The sequence below is a fragment of the Nothobranchius furzeri genome, chromosome 2 (assembly GCF_043380555.1).
Source record: "Nothobranchius furzeri strain GRZ-AD chromosome 2, NfurGRZ-RIMD1, whole genome shotgun sequence".
NCBI classification, from domain to species: domain Eukaryota; kingdom Metazoa; phylum Chordata; class Actinopteri; order Cyprinodontiformes; family Nothobranchiidae; genus Nothobranchius; species Nothobranchius furzeri.
Genome location: NC_091742.1, coordinates 25,730,225 through 25,742,360, shown reverse-complemented (window position 1 = coordinate 25,742,360; position 12,136 = coordinate 25,730,225). Strand labels below are relative to the sequence as shown.

The window sequence follows — 12,136 nt, the reverse complement described above, 5'->3', positions numbered from 1 at the left end:
CCTTTTCTGAGACGGTTACGAGCCAGTTGTCAGATATTGAAGCACTCTTAAAAAACCTCCTTTTTTATTTCTGCTGCAGCAACGGCTTCCACCCCCTCGACAAAAGTGTAATTTGGAGGTCTTCCCATAGCTCAGATGGCTGGAGCTCATTCCCGTTCGTCTAAAACTGGTGTCTGAGATTTAAACCTCACTTGACCTATTTTTTACAATTTATTGGTGTTTTGGTTGTGAGAGCTGGGGAAAGTGACTGCTGTACATCTGCATGTGTCAAATGGACTGTAAAGGCTTGGTTGTAGAATGAGAAGCTTATTCGCACATCGATTCAGACAATTACAATAAAATGGGCAAATATGTCATAAAAATCACATTTTTACTATCACAAACACAGGTTTTTAAATTAATAAATAAATAATTGAGTCTTGAAGTGTTTTGGGTGCTTTGGTAACACAGATTGGGATTAGAAACAGAACGTGACGTGGTATCATGGTGCACACTTTGATAAACTAATCAGGAGGACTCCCATTGGACCAGCAGGCTGCTGCTCAGCCTTTAACTGGAGGGGTTGAGACGAGCTAGAGTTGTACAAACTGAGCATCACATAGTTACGCAGTCTAGCTTTTGAGTGGTCACTACTATGGGGGGGCTTTGGATCGCTGTGGCAACGTGTGTGCTTGTGTCCCGCTCGGTCAAAGGTGAGTAAGTGCCGGAACAACCTGGGCATCGGGGTCGATGAGTTTGGGTTTAAGGTCACGGCGGCCTCTGAAATGATCTGTCATGAATATTTAGAAAGTCTACTTAACCCATTATTAATACAATCAACTGGCTTTTTAAAAATGTGGACACTAACCCTTCTTTTAAAGGAGACGACTTGTGGGCAGAGTTTGACGGAGGGATGCAAGTTCTCAGCAGCGGGGCTTTTGATCAGGTACATTTATCAGCGGCGTTGAATCTAATTTTATTTATATGGCGCATTTAAAAACAGCATGTGAGCTGACCAAAGCACTGCACAGAGTTAAACCTAAAAAGCATTCAATAGAAACACCTAAAATCAGTTAAAAAAGTCAGTAAAAACAGAAGAGAGGCACAGCATTAAAGACCGATCATTGACTTCAGGCTGGATTTAAACTGCCAGTGAAGAAGCCCGGCGTACCATCAGAGAGAGGGCTTTCCAGAGTCTGGGAGCAGCAAAGGCGAACGCACGCTCCCCACGAGCTTTATACTTCATTGTAGGGACTTTGAGCAGTAGATGGTCGGCACTTGGTTAAAAACTGTCGTTTAAATCAGAATCAGTGGGCATTTGAGCTTTGACTTTCACCGTGTGGGGTTTTAGAATGATGGATCATTAAAAAGTTATGAATTTGAATGAAACAGTATCTCATCACACAATTATGAATGATAAATTTAGGAAAAGTAACAAAAATTGAACTCCATAATAAAAGAAATACAGGATTTGAGACCATCCAGATAAAAGCTGAGTGTGTCTTTAATTTAGCTTTAAAAACATCCTCCGGCTGCCTGAATGAGCCGTTAAAGCTGGTGATGCATCTACCCAAGATTGTGAATCTAAAGTTGTTCCCACGTGTTTGTTCGGACTGTGCCTGGTAGAGCCCGAAGATACAGATTAGCAAGAACATCAGAGGAACACACGGTTTTGTTGCTGTCCGGACCTCTGGCCTATCAGAAGAGAGCTGATAGCCTAGACTTCCACAGCAGACAGAGAAAACACCACAAATGTGTTGAAAATCAAAGTAAAGCCTTTTTAAAACTAGGTATTTAAATTAGAAACGAGTCTTCTCAGATCCAGGAGTAGCAGTCTGGCTTTTATCAGAGTTGAGGAACAGCGGACCAGATCTTCACCCTTGCAGAGTTGACAAGGTCAGGGGAGTTGGATTGTCAGGTTTTGTGGACTTGGAGAAGGCTTATGACCAACCGTGTCTTCCAAAGTGTTGCAAGAGTGTTCTCTGCAGTTTGCAGGTTGGACTCTACCAGGGCAGGTCCATGTCTCTTAACGGTTTGGTGTTTACAGGTCTGGTTGGGTACCAAAGCTTCTCATGTCTGCTACGGCCTCCACTGTGTACCGGGGGTGGTTTGTAGCCACATGTGAAGAAACCAGGTTGAGAACCAACTCCTCCAAATGCATTTATTCATTTATTGAGCACTTTCCACAACCCTGGCAGAAGCCCAAGGTGCTGAGCATAACAATAAAAAGCAATCACAAAAATAAATACAATAAAAGATTAAAAAAACACTAAAAACAGAGGAAAGAGAAACCCATTCAAATCAAGGCAGTGGCAGACCTCAAATCTGACACATTGGTTCATAATAATAATACATTTTATTTCAACAGCGCCTTTCTAAACACTCAAGGACACTTTACAGAGTTAAAATACACAACAATAAAAGACAGAACAGCATAAAACAGACAAATTGGAGCAAAGAGAGTAATTATTGGAATGCTAGACGGAAGAGGTGGGTTTTGAGTCTGGGTTTAAAGAGAGTGAGGGAGTTAATGATACAAAGGTCAAAAAGGGAGGAGGAAATGAATGGTTTTTGCTTTTCTTCTCTTCATTTGTTAAGGAGAACATGGAGAAAACTCAACAGGTGACCCTCAGCCACTCTTCCTTCCAGTGTCCAGACATGAGCCCCTCTCCATCTGTCCCTTCTTCAGGTCCGTCCAGGTCACGCCACACATAACCCAACGACCCATCACACAGAAACTGGAGCTTAAATGAAATTTACTGATCTTCACTTTGTGCTTCCTTTCACACTTCTGGTTTAGTTGAATTTGTGAAGGTGGCAGATGTTAAAGTCGTCGCTGCTTTGGGGGACTCCCTTACAGTAGGTGTTTGGTAACATTACCAATTGCACTGCCAATGGGGCTTTTATTACTGGGCAACGCTAAATGAAATCAGTGCAGCCGTCTTAGCTAAATAAAGCATTGATGTCGTCTTTTCTTTTCAGACAGCTGTAGGGGCAAACGCCACCTCTTTACTCCAACTCCCAATAGAGTATCGCGACCTGTCATGGAGGTGAGAACAGTCATTTAAATTCTCAAACAGTCGGAAAATTGTTTTTTGTTGAACTGTAGACTAACGCTCCGCTAGGGGGCACGCACACGATTGAGTATAGCTGGATTTTGGGGAAGGTACTAATCCTGTTAAAGTGGTAGAGCTCTTAAAAAAAGTCATATCACAACATTTAAACGTGAACACCTTGTTCGCTTCAATGCCGATCTCATTTTCTGTCCACTTGAAGCATTGGAGGCTACGGGACACTGAAAGATGTCTCAACGTTACCAAGTAAGTAGTCATTTAAAAAAAAACGCACATAAATTAAAAAGGCGCTTCCTTCTCATGACCTATTTCTCATTGTCTGTTCTAGATATAATGAAGCTGTTTAACCCTAACCTTGTTGGTGCTTCTTCTGGAACAACCTTCCATAGCTTGCACGCTCCCATCGAAAAAGCAGGCTTCAATCTGGCTACGAATGGACACAGGACTTAGTAAGAGCTCATCAGTATAAACATTAACGAGTGGCTGTGGCGAGGGAGATTTTAATCCTCGACTTTGTTGACTCCTGCTTTCCCAGCCAACTCCCAAGCCAAGCCAGAACTTTGATTGATACACTGAGAAGCAGTAAGGTACATTTCCTTCTGAAATGTTCTAACAGATTTGTCCGTTATTTAGCCTCTGAACCATCTGTTCTCTGTGCTTCTTCAGGATTTGAACTTTAAGGAGGACTGGAAGCTTCTAACTATCTTCATTGGTTTGAATGACATCTGTAATTACTGCAAAGATAAGGTTTGTCTTCTAACCACCAGTACAAGAATGGTATCAAACAAAATCTTTATTTTTCTGCCTGTGATTATAAAAAAGTGTTTTGTTGTTTCTCTAGACTAAATATTCAGTTGATAATTTCATTCATCATTTTACCGTTTCTCTGGAAATGCTGAAGAAGGAGGTAACGAAAACAATAATAATCAAATTTCTGCAAATGTACAACTGGAATTCACCGGAAGCTCCGATTCACCAGGTTCCCCGCATGATTGTCAATGTTGTTCAAATTGGAATTATGCGGCCTCTGAGGGAAGTGAAGCTATCCGCAGGGTGCTTCCTGCAACTGTGAGTCTGTTTTAGTTTGCATTAACATTTCTTAGATGTCTTGAGTCCCCGTGTTATTTGAGCCTAAAGACAATCTAGAACGTTGCAGGATGTAGCCATGGCCAATAGTTTGAGAATGCCATCAAATGAAAACACAAAATTTGCTGCCTCCATTTTTATGTGTATTTGCACAAGATTGCACTCAAACCGATCAACCAACCATTTATCCAACCACCAAGAACTGAAAGGAGCAAGATTCAACTGATTCACCGGAAGCTTGTACCTAAAAAAAAAAGTCCACGATGATGATGTCCCTTTCTGATTGTTTGGGTACATCTGGGCTGTCGTCAGCTGGAATTTGGACCAGGAGATGACTGACAGCGTGTCAAGATGAACTGCAAACGTCTTGAAAAAGATGACCAAGTACTACAGACAAGCAGCCTAGAAATCTAGACAAGCTGCAGTAGTAGCAAAAGACTGCTCTGCAGGCGGGTCTAGCCATGCTCCATTGTAGCCTCGGTAGATCTGCCATTGGATCGGCTAAATTTAGGCCGGGCCAATCACAGCACTTTATTGACAGTTTCACGTTTGTGTCAGCACGGGTGGCGGCGATCCGGGTCCCACACCGGTAGGGTTTGTTCACACACACACTTCTCAAGAACGAGGAAAGCTCCAAGCACGTGGGCGGGGCTAAAGACACAGAAAAAGTCTGTGGTGTCTCCCTTAAACAACGTCTATGAAGCTCAAGGCATGGTAGTGCTCTCTCTCTCTCTCTCTCTCTCTCTCTCTCTCTCTCTCTCTCTCTCTCTCTCTCTCTCTCTCTCTCTCTCTCTCTCTCTCTCTCTCTCTCTCTCTCTCTCTCTCTCTCTCTCTCTCTCTCTCTCTCTCTCTCTCTCTCTCTCTCTCTCTCTCTCTCTCTCTCTCTCTCTCTCTCTCTCTCTCTTTCAGTGAGGAGAGACAGAGAGCTGCAGCCTCAGTCAGAGGCGACCAATGTTTGCTTCTCAGCATCCAGAATAAGGAATTGCGCATGCGGAAAGGTCCCGCTGGTTGATTCTATCTGCCAATTGGAAGCTCCTCCTAATGGTAGGCGTGTATTTGAGCCAGCCAATCAGTTGGCAGTGGGTGTGCTGGACCTTTTCAGCTCGAAGCAGACCGCCTTGGTATGTGGGGCCAAACAACTGACCAGTTGAGCATGGAAAAACACAAGGCCACCTAGATGTGAACACTCACCCAGCCCGGTCCGTGCTGGCCCAGATGGGAAAGTGCCAAATGTTTGCAGAGAGATGTAGGGCAGGCTTAGCACAATCGAGCAGAGCCACGACGAAGACACGTAAAAAATATGGTGGCGCTCAGTTGAAAACGGCTTTGACATCAACTTTGGACTATTTAGACTTCTTCTTCTTCTTCTTCTTCTTCTTCTTCTTCTTCTTCTTCTTCTTCTTCTTCTTCTTCTTCTTCTTCTTCTTCTTCTTCCAGCTTCTGATTGGTCCTAGCATTGTCCAGTTGTGTGCAGAGACAGTTTGAAAGAGAACTGTAGACTCCACCCCTCTGGCTGAGCTTTATTGATAGGTTGTCACCAGACTATATTCACACATTTAAGATGGCTATCAAACAAGGACTCTTTGCTTTTGCTCTTTGTTGACAGTGCCTTATTAATCCACTGTCTACCATCCACTAGCTGCTTTGTTTTCTGTTTAAGGTCTTTTTGCTCCTGCCTGCTACAGCCAACATCTAAATCTCCCGAACTGCAGGAGTTGGTGAAGGTCAATGAGGAGTATCAGGTGTCAGTTTTCTTTTCTCTTTATGACAATGTTTAGCAAAAACCCTGACATGTATTAGCAGAGTTTATTTAAATACGTAGCAATTTGCCGTTCCATCCATCAAATGCAGCTGTTTCATCCACTCGTTCAAGATGACGTTGCAGAGACAACTTTTGGACTAAGACGTTTTTCTTGCAGGAGATCGTGAGATCGTCTAGTCCACATTGTTTTTGCAGACCAGCAGAAGGCTTGCTTTCATGCCCTCGAGTGAATTTGTAAAGTATTTGTCCTTAGCAGGATGTCGAGCATATTATGATGCTTATGTTTCATCTGTGAGGACTTCAATAAAAAGTTTCTGATTGCATTCTGACATAAAAGGCCATTCATCAAAAAATAGAACAGAGGCTCTGCCAACATTTTGATATTGGTGAATAGAGAAAGTATCGTCGTCGTCGTCTTCCTCCGCTTATCCGGGTCCGGGTCGCGGGGGCAGCATCCCAACTAGGGAGCTCCAGACCGTCCTCTCCCTGGCCACCTCCACCAGCTCCTCCGGCAGAACCCCAAGGCGTTAGCGGACCAGATTGGAGATGTAACCTCTCCAACGTGTCCTGGGTCGACCTGGGGGCCTCCTGCCGGCAGGACATGCCCCAAACACCTCCCCATGGAGGCGTCCAGGAGGCATCCTGACCAGATGCCCAAACCACCTCAACTGACTCCTTTTGATCCGGAGGAGCAGCGGTTCTACTCCGAGTCCCTCCCGAATGTCCGAGCTCCTCACCCTATCTCTAAGGCTGAGCCCGGCCACCCTACGGAGGAAACTCATTTCGGCCGCTTGTATCCGTGATCTCGTTCTTTCGGTCATTACCCAAAGCTCATGACCATAGGTGAGGATTGGGACGTAGATCGACCGGTAAATCGAGAGCCTGGCTTTCTGGCTCAGCTCCCTCTTCACCACGACAGATCGGCTCAGCGTCCGCATCACTGCAGACGCCGAACCAATCCTGAACCATGAGAAAGTATCTTAGAGATAAAAATCTTTTTATTCAGTCCGTTTCTTTGTTTTTTTTTATTATTATTCAGACTTTTACATTTAAAACTATTTACATAAAACCCAGACGTATTGACAAAGTTGGCTTTTTACATTATTAGAAATATCTTACATTTTACAAATTAGTGCACAATATCAAAGTTACACAGTTTAATTTGGGGATGTCACCTTTCTGGGGTTATTCGAGAGTTTGATAGAATAAAAATGTTAAATATTATTTGCAGAGAAGACTGGAGGAGTTGTTGCACGGCAGCCGTTTCTTCAAGGAGGACTTTGCTGTTGTTCTGCAGCCCTTCCTGAAACATACAGACGCTCCACGCCTCCCGGTAATCATGCAAAAACCCAAAACAACCATACTGGTGCAGAACGAGTGTCTGATTTCAGGGGAATCCGTGTGAATCTTTGCACAGCGGGAACTGAACCACTGTGATCCTCTGTGTAGCTTTTGATGTTATTTTCCCAATGTTGACCCAATTAAAAAAAACATGCAAACAGCAACATTTTTCATTGGTAAATCTAAAGAAAAGCATGGTTTGTGTCTATGAACAGAATGGAAAAATCGATATGACCTTCTTCGCTCCTGACTGCTTCCACTTCTCCATGAAGGGACAGGAGGCGTTGGCCAGAGGACTGTGGAACAACATGGTGAGCAAAGATTTACTGAGTTAAATCTAAAAGTTACCAACTATTCACAAGAATTAGCAGAGCCGGCACCCATAAAAGATTGAATCTGCTAGAATAATCAGTGTTGGGAGTAACGTGGTACAAAAGTAATTAATTACTGTAATGCATTGCTTTTTGCTGTAATGTGGTAATGTAAGGCATTACAGAGAAAGAAAATGGTAATATTTACTCGGTACAATTGTCAGTAACGTGGTAATTACAACGCATTTTTAAACCCAGAATAAAGATGTGGGTTTCCTAAAAATTCTAATTGCGGGAAGCCTGAAAAAAGATCCAGTATCCACATATATGACGTCATTTATGGACTCAGCTTTGCGGGCATTCTATGAGCAGAGAGGACGCAGCGGTAACGGCTCAAATACTCCAGCTGCGTCCTGCACGCGGCCGCTGTTATATTCACAAAATCGCTCCACCAAAACAAAGTCATTCGTTTGTGATTGTTTATATCGGCCCATATTCTCTGGTACTTCATGTACTTTTCAGCTGAGTTCATAATCTGTGCCCCAGTGATTTCAACTCATTGCTGCTGGAGCGCAGCTTTTATTTGTTCGGTAGATCCCTTTGGCTGATTAGTTAGAAAGTAGGAAGTCTAGGAAACAGTTTTTCTGGAAGACGGAGAAAACATGCAGCATGCAGGAAGGTTAGAGAGAGAAAGGGCCGGAAATTATTCACATAAAATCAAGAAAAAAGAAAAAAGTAGGTAGATTTATCCCCAATACACATTTTTACCAATGAAAAGCAATAATATATAAGCATTTAATATTTATACATGTGATAGAATCAGATCATCCCAGAAGTCAGTCCCACATCCAGGGCCGTATCAAGGTATTTGGGGACCAAGGTAAATAAAGGCTTGGAGCCCCCACCACATCACTCCCTGATCAGTTACTATAAGATGGCAGCGTGCTGAGAGTACAGATTGTTGTTGCTTTTATTTAATAAACAATCATTTTAAAGCACTGTTATTATATCTGACTGTTTTTAACAGCAATCCTAGCTCAGACACCACATCACCTTCCACATATATGTCATGAGCTCACTGAGCGTCAGATTACCAGATTCATACTGAAGTTGTTTTGGTGAAAGTAATGCAAAAGTAGTGTAATGCCTTACATTTTAAAATCAGTAATATTGTAATGTAATGAATTACTTTAAAATGAGGGTAACAAGTAATAAGTAATGCATTACAGTTTTGAAGTAACTTGCCCAACACTGAGAATAATCTGATAGAAAAGGGCTGTAAAAGTTGAACCAACCAGTGATGCAACATGTTGATTTCTTTCTGTTTCCAGTTCCAGCCTGCCGGAGGAAAAACAATGCTGAGGAAACTGTCTGATCCCATCAGTCTCATCTGTCCACCTGCAGTAAGTCTCTTCATCGCCGCGCTAAACTGCCCCAGCAGAGGTACCGTCAGGTTTCAATTAACAGATGCAACTAACACTTGTGTTTCATTCGGTTAAAGAGAAATCAGAAATCTATATCTTCAGTTTCTCTGTAGGTTGAAGTGGAAAAGAAGGTTACCTCCGCTCAGGGGCATTAATGTCGTGTTAACTTTGGGGCTTTAATGATTAAAGAAAAACTAAATTCTAACAAACTTCCTAAGTGAGTTTCCTGCTCAACCCAGTTTGTTTTGTGTCATCTGCAGGCACACCCGTACATCGACACCCGCCCCATGATAGTCAAACCAGCCAAGCTTCAACAGTCCTGCGGAGTTTCGCCCATGACCTCCACCTCCATGCTGCTACTTTTCCACACAGCTGTTGCTTATTTTTTATTCATTTGACTTTATTTCCACTGCTTCCAGAGTCACTCCATGAAGAGTGAAACCGTTTCCAAATCTGAATTATTTTTAGCAAATTCCAGAGTGAAGGAAGCCGGGATTAAAACCCCAGAAAGCTGCATCGATCTACAGCTTAAATATTTACATTTCAGCAGCTGTTGGGGACGTTTTTTTTTTGCATTAAAACCGACTCATGATCTCTAACAGAAGTTCAACACTAACTGCAGATGGAACTAGAGGAGAAGGCTATTTTGAATTTCCACTGTTGAATTTAAACCTTTATAAATAAAGCAAACCTCGCCTTCAGATTAAGATTGTTAGCCTGCGGGTGTCGGATCTGCTTTTTTTGGCGAGCACAACAATCCGCCTGGAATTCTCAACGTTTGAGAACTTTGAATTAAACACAGCGAGGCTTGGCTTTGAACATCTCATCGAAATGATTTCAATATGGGAATGTTCCTCACGTGCACTGTAGATCTCTGCAGGAGAGGATTTATTCACAGGTCTGCTCCTCAGATCTCCGGGCTGCTGCTGGCCCACTTCTATTTCTCTGTCCCCTAAAATCTGCATTCATGAGCAACAAGACCCCCACAGGGAGCCTCCTGTCACCAAATAACAAAATACTGAGCCACTTTATAAGTACAACCATGGACGTAATTTTTTGGGGGGACGGGGGGACATGTCCCCCCCACTTTTTCCAAAGTCAAGTTTTGATCCCTGCACTTTTTACCATCCAAAAACAATATTACACTATATTAAATTGACACTGGTTGAGCTCTAGGACCAAGCAGAAAACAACCGTTTGTGCTGAAGCCGGTTTCCCATTAGAGCATATTGTAAAGATCCCCCCAACAGCCCACCCCCCACCCCCGTGTCCCCCTCACTTCTAAAGTGAAAATTACGTCCATGAGTACAACACTGTAAAAAAGTATTTACCAAAACAGCAAAACCAGAAGAAATCAGAAAGATGCTTTTAATGAACAATACTCTAAATTTAAATGCTTTTTAGATGAACAGACCAATTAAATCACAGGCAGGTGGAAGCAGTATCATCTCAGGTTACTGTGTTTACCTCAGAAATGGGATGTTTACCTCCAGATAAAGCACTCAGGGTGGCGAAGCTGCATCACGCAAAGAAGAATAAACAGTTTTTATCTCTTTAAGTAAACACCTGTAATGCTAGAACCTAATTTAAATGAAAGCGGTCCCTTTTCAATGCTTTTTTTTTGTTTGTTTTGTCATTTTTAAAACAAAGACACACAATATTCTTCACCCCACTTTAACATTTACAATGTACGCCCCATTGCTTTTATTTTTCCCTTGCTTTTAGATGTTTCCGCTGAGTGAATTTCAGTCAGGCTGTTGGTTTTCATAATGATGTTCTTGTTGCATTCAGAGGAAACCCCCCTTCATATTTAAACAAAGCCTCTGCTGCTGCTGGTTTCACAATATGGATCCATCTCTGACGCAGGCCAGCCTTTATTGTCCCTCTCAAAGGATAATGAGATCTCTGGGATCATTGCAAGTGGTGCTGGGCGAAGCTGCATGCACACACACACACACATGCACGCATACACACACTTAAACTTTGGAAAACCTCTTTTAACAATATAATTTTGACAAACACATTAACAAAAGACAGGGTTGCCTCACTGGCCTTCGTATTCCTGTGAGTCAGACCTCGTAAACGATGCGAGAAAGCAAACACACTGAGATTGTTCCAGTTTGCTGTTAACACACAGACCTTGTGTGACCATGCTGTTCATGGTAATTGGATTTAGAGAGTTAATGAAAATGTACTGTCCCATTTGGTTACAATTACAGCCCAAACACGTGTGATGCAGGATTAGGAGTCTATCTGCGCACATCCCTTGCAGACGAGCATCATGAAATACTGTATGATCAAATAAAAATGTGTAACTGGTTATCTGTTAGGTGTTGTAACTTGATGAAGGAGCTATTCCTCCAAGGTTATTCAACCTTTTCCACAGTTCCCTTTGACACAGCGCCAGAGTGCATGAAACAGCCTCAAGGTCATGCATTCGCTTCTAAACTGTTTACTTTCCAGCAATAAAGACAGAAGATGAAGACTTTTCTTTCATTAAATCAAAGAACTCTATTTTCAGTAAAGCTAATCAAAACAACTGTTAGTCAACTATACAACGTGACTGATCTGTGAAATCACAATATGATGATTAATATGTTTTTAATAAGTAATATGACTTATTCTAGTCACTAGACACACTGACACACATAAGGTAAATAATCACATGACACATTGCTGTTGCCGATCCAATCAGAACCTTCCTAGTCTGAAGCGTGGCATAGTCTCTGTGGTGTTTATAAATCTGTCAGTTTTGATTCGTTCAGAATCAAAAACATCCAGATTAATAAAACAGTTCCAACGCCATCTTAAGTTCAGTTCTCAAGATCCCGTGAAGTTCACTGCATGTTAAGTGAAGTATGGACACCGGCCATCTATACTTCTCTTTCTAAGCTGAGAACCATCAAGCTGGGAAAATTCCGTTGTTACCAACCAAGCAACGGTTCCTTCAGAATAAAAGCTGAACTCGCTGACCCAAGGAGGGCCTCTTTTTGACGCTATGACGCTTTTTACCTGGAAACTATCCAAAGACTAGTTTGTCGTACTGTTGACACTGCTTCTTCGGCTCCAGTACCAGCGGAGGGTCCGTGGACCTGGCATCCGGATCTGTACGGAGGTCTCACTGAGGGTATGTGGATGTGACACAAATGGCGTCTTATG

At 42.6% G+C, this 12,136-nt stretch overlaps 1 protein-coding gene across 1 annotated transcript; it reads left to right on the top strand.

Moving 5' to 3' along the window:
- Positions 1-5,700: 5,700 nt before the first annotated feature.
- Positions 5,701-10,158, top strand: LOC139061947 (phospholipase B1, membrane-associated). The gene is made up of 6 exons (XM_070541902.1): positions 5,701-5,730; positions 5,825-5,881; positions 7,133-7,234; positions 7,458-7,553; positions 8,885-8,956; positions 9,238-10,158. Exons 1-6 carry the CDS (start codon positions 5,701-5,703, stop codon positions 9,373-9,375), a joined length of 495 nt encoding a protein of 164 aa, XP_070398003.1. The 3' UTR covers positions 9,376-10,158.
- Positions 10,159-12,136: the final 1,978 nt, after the last annotated feature.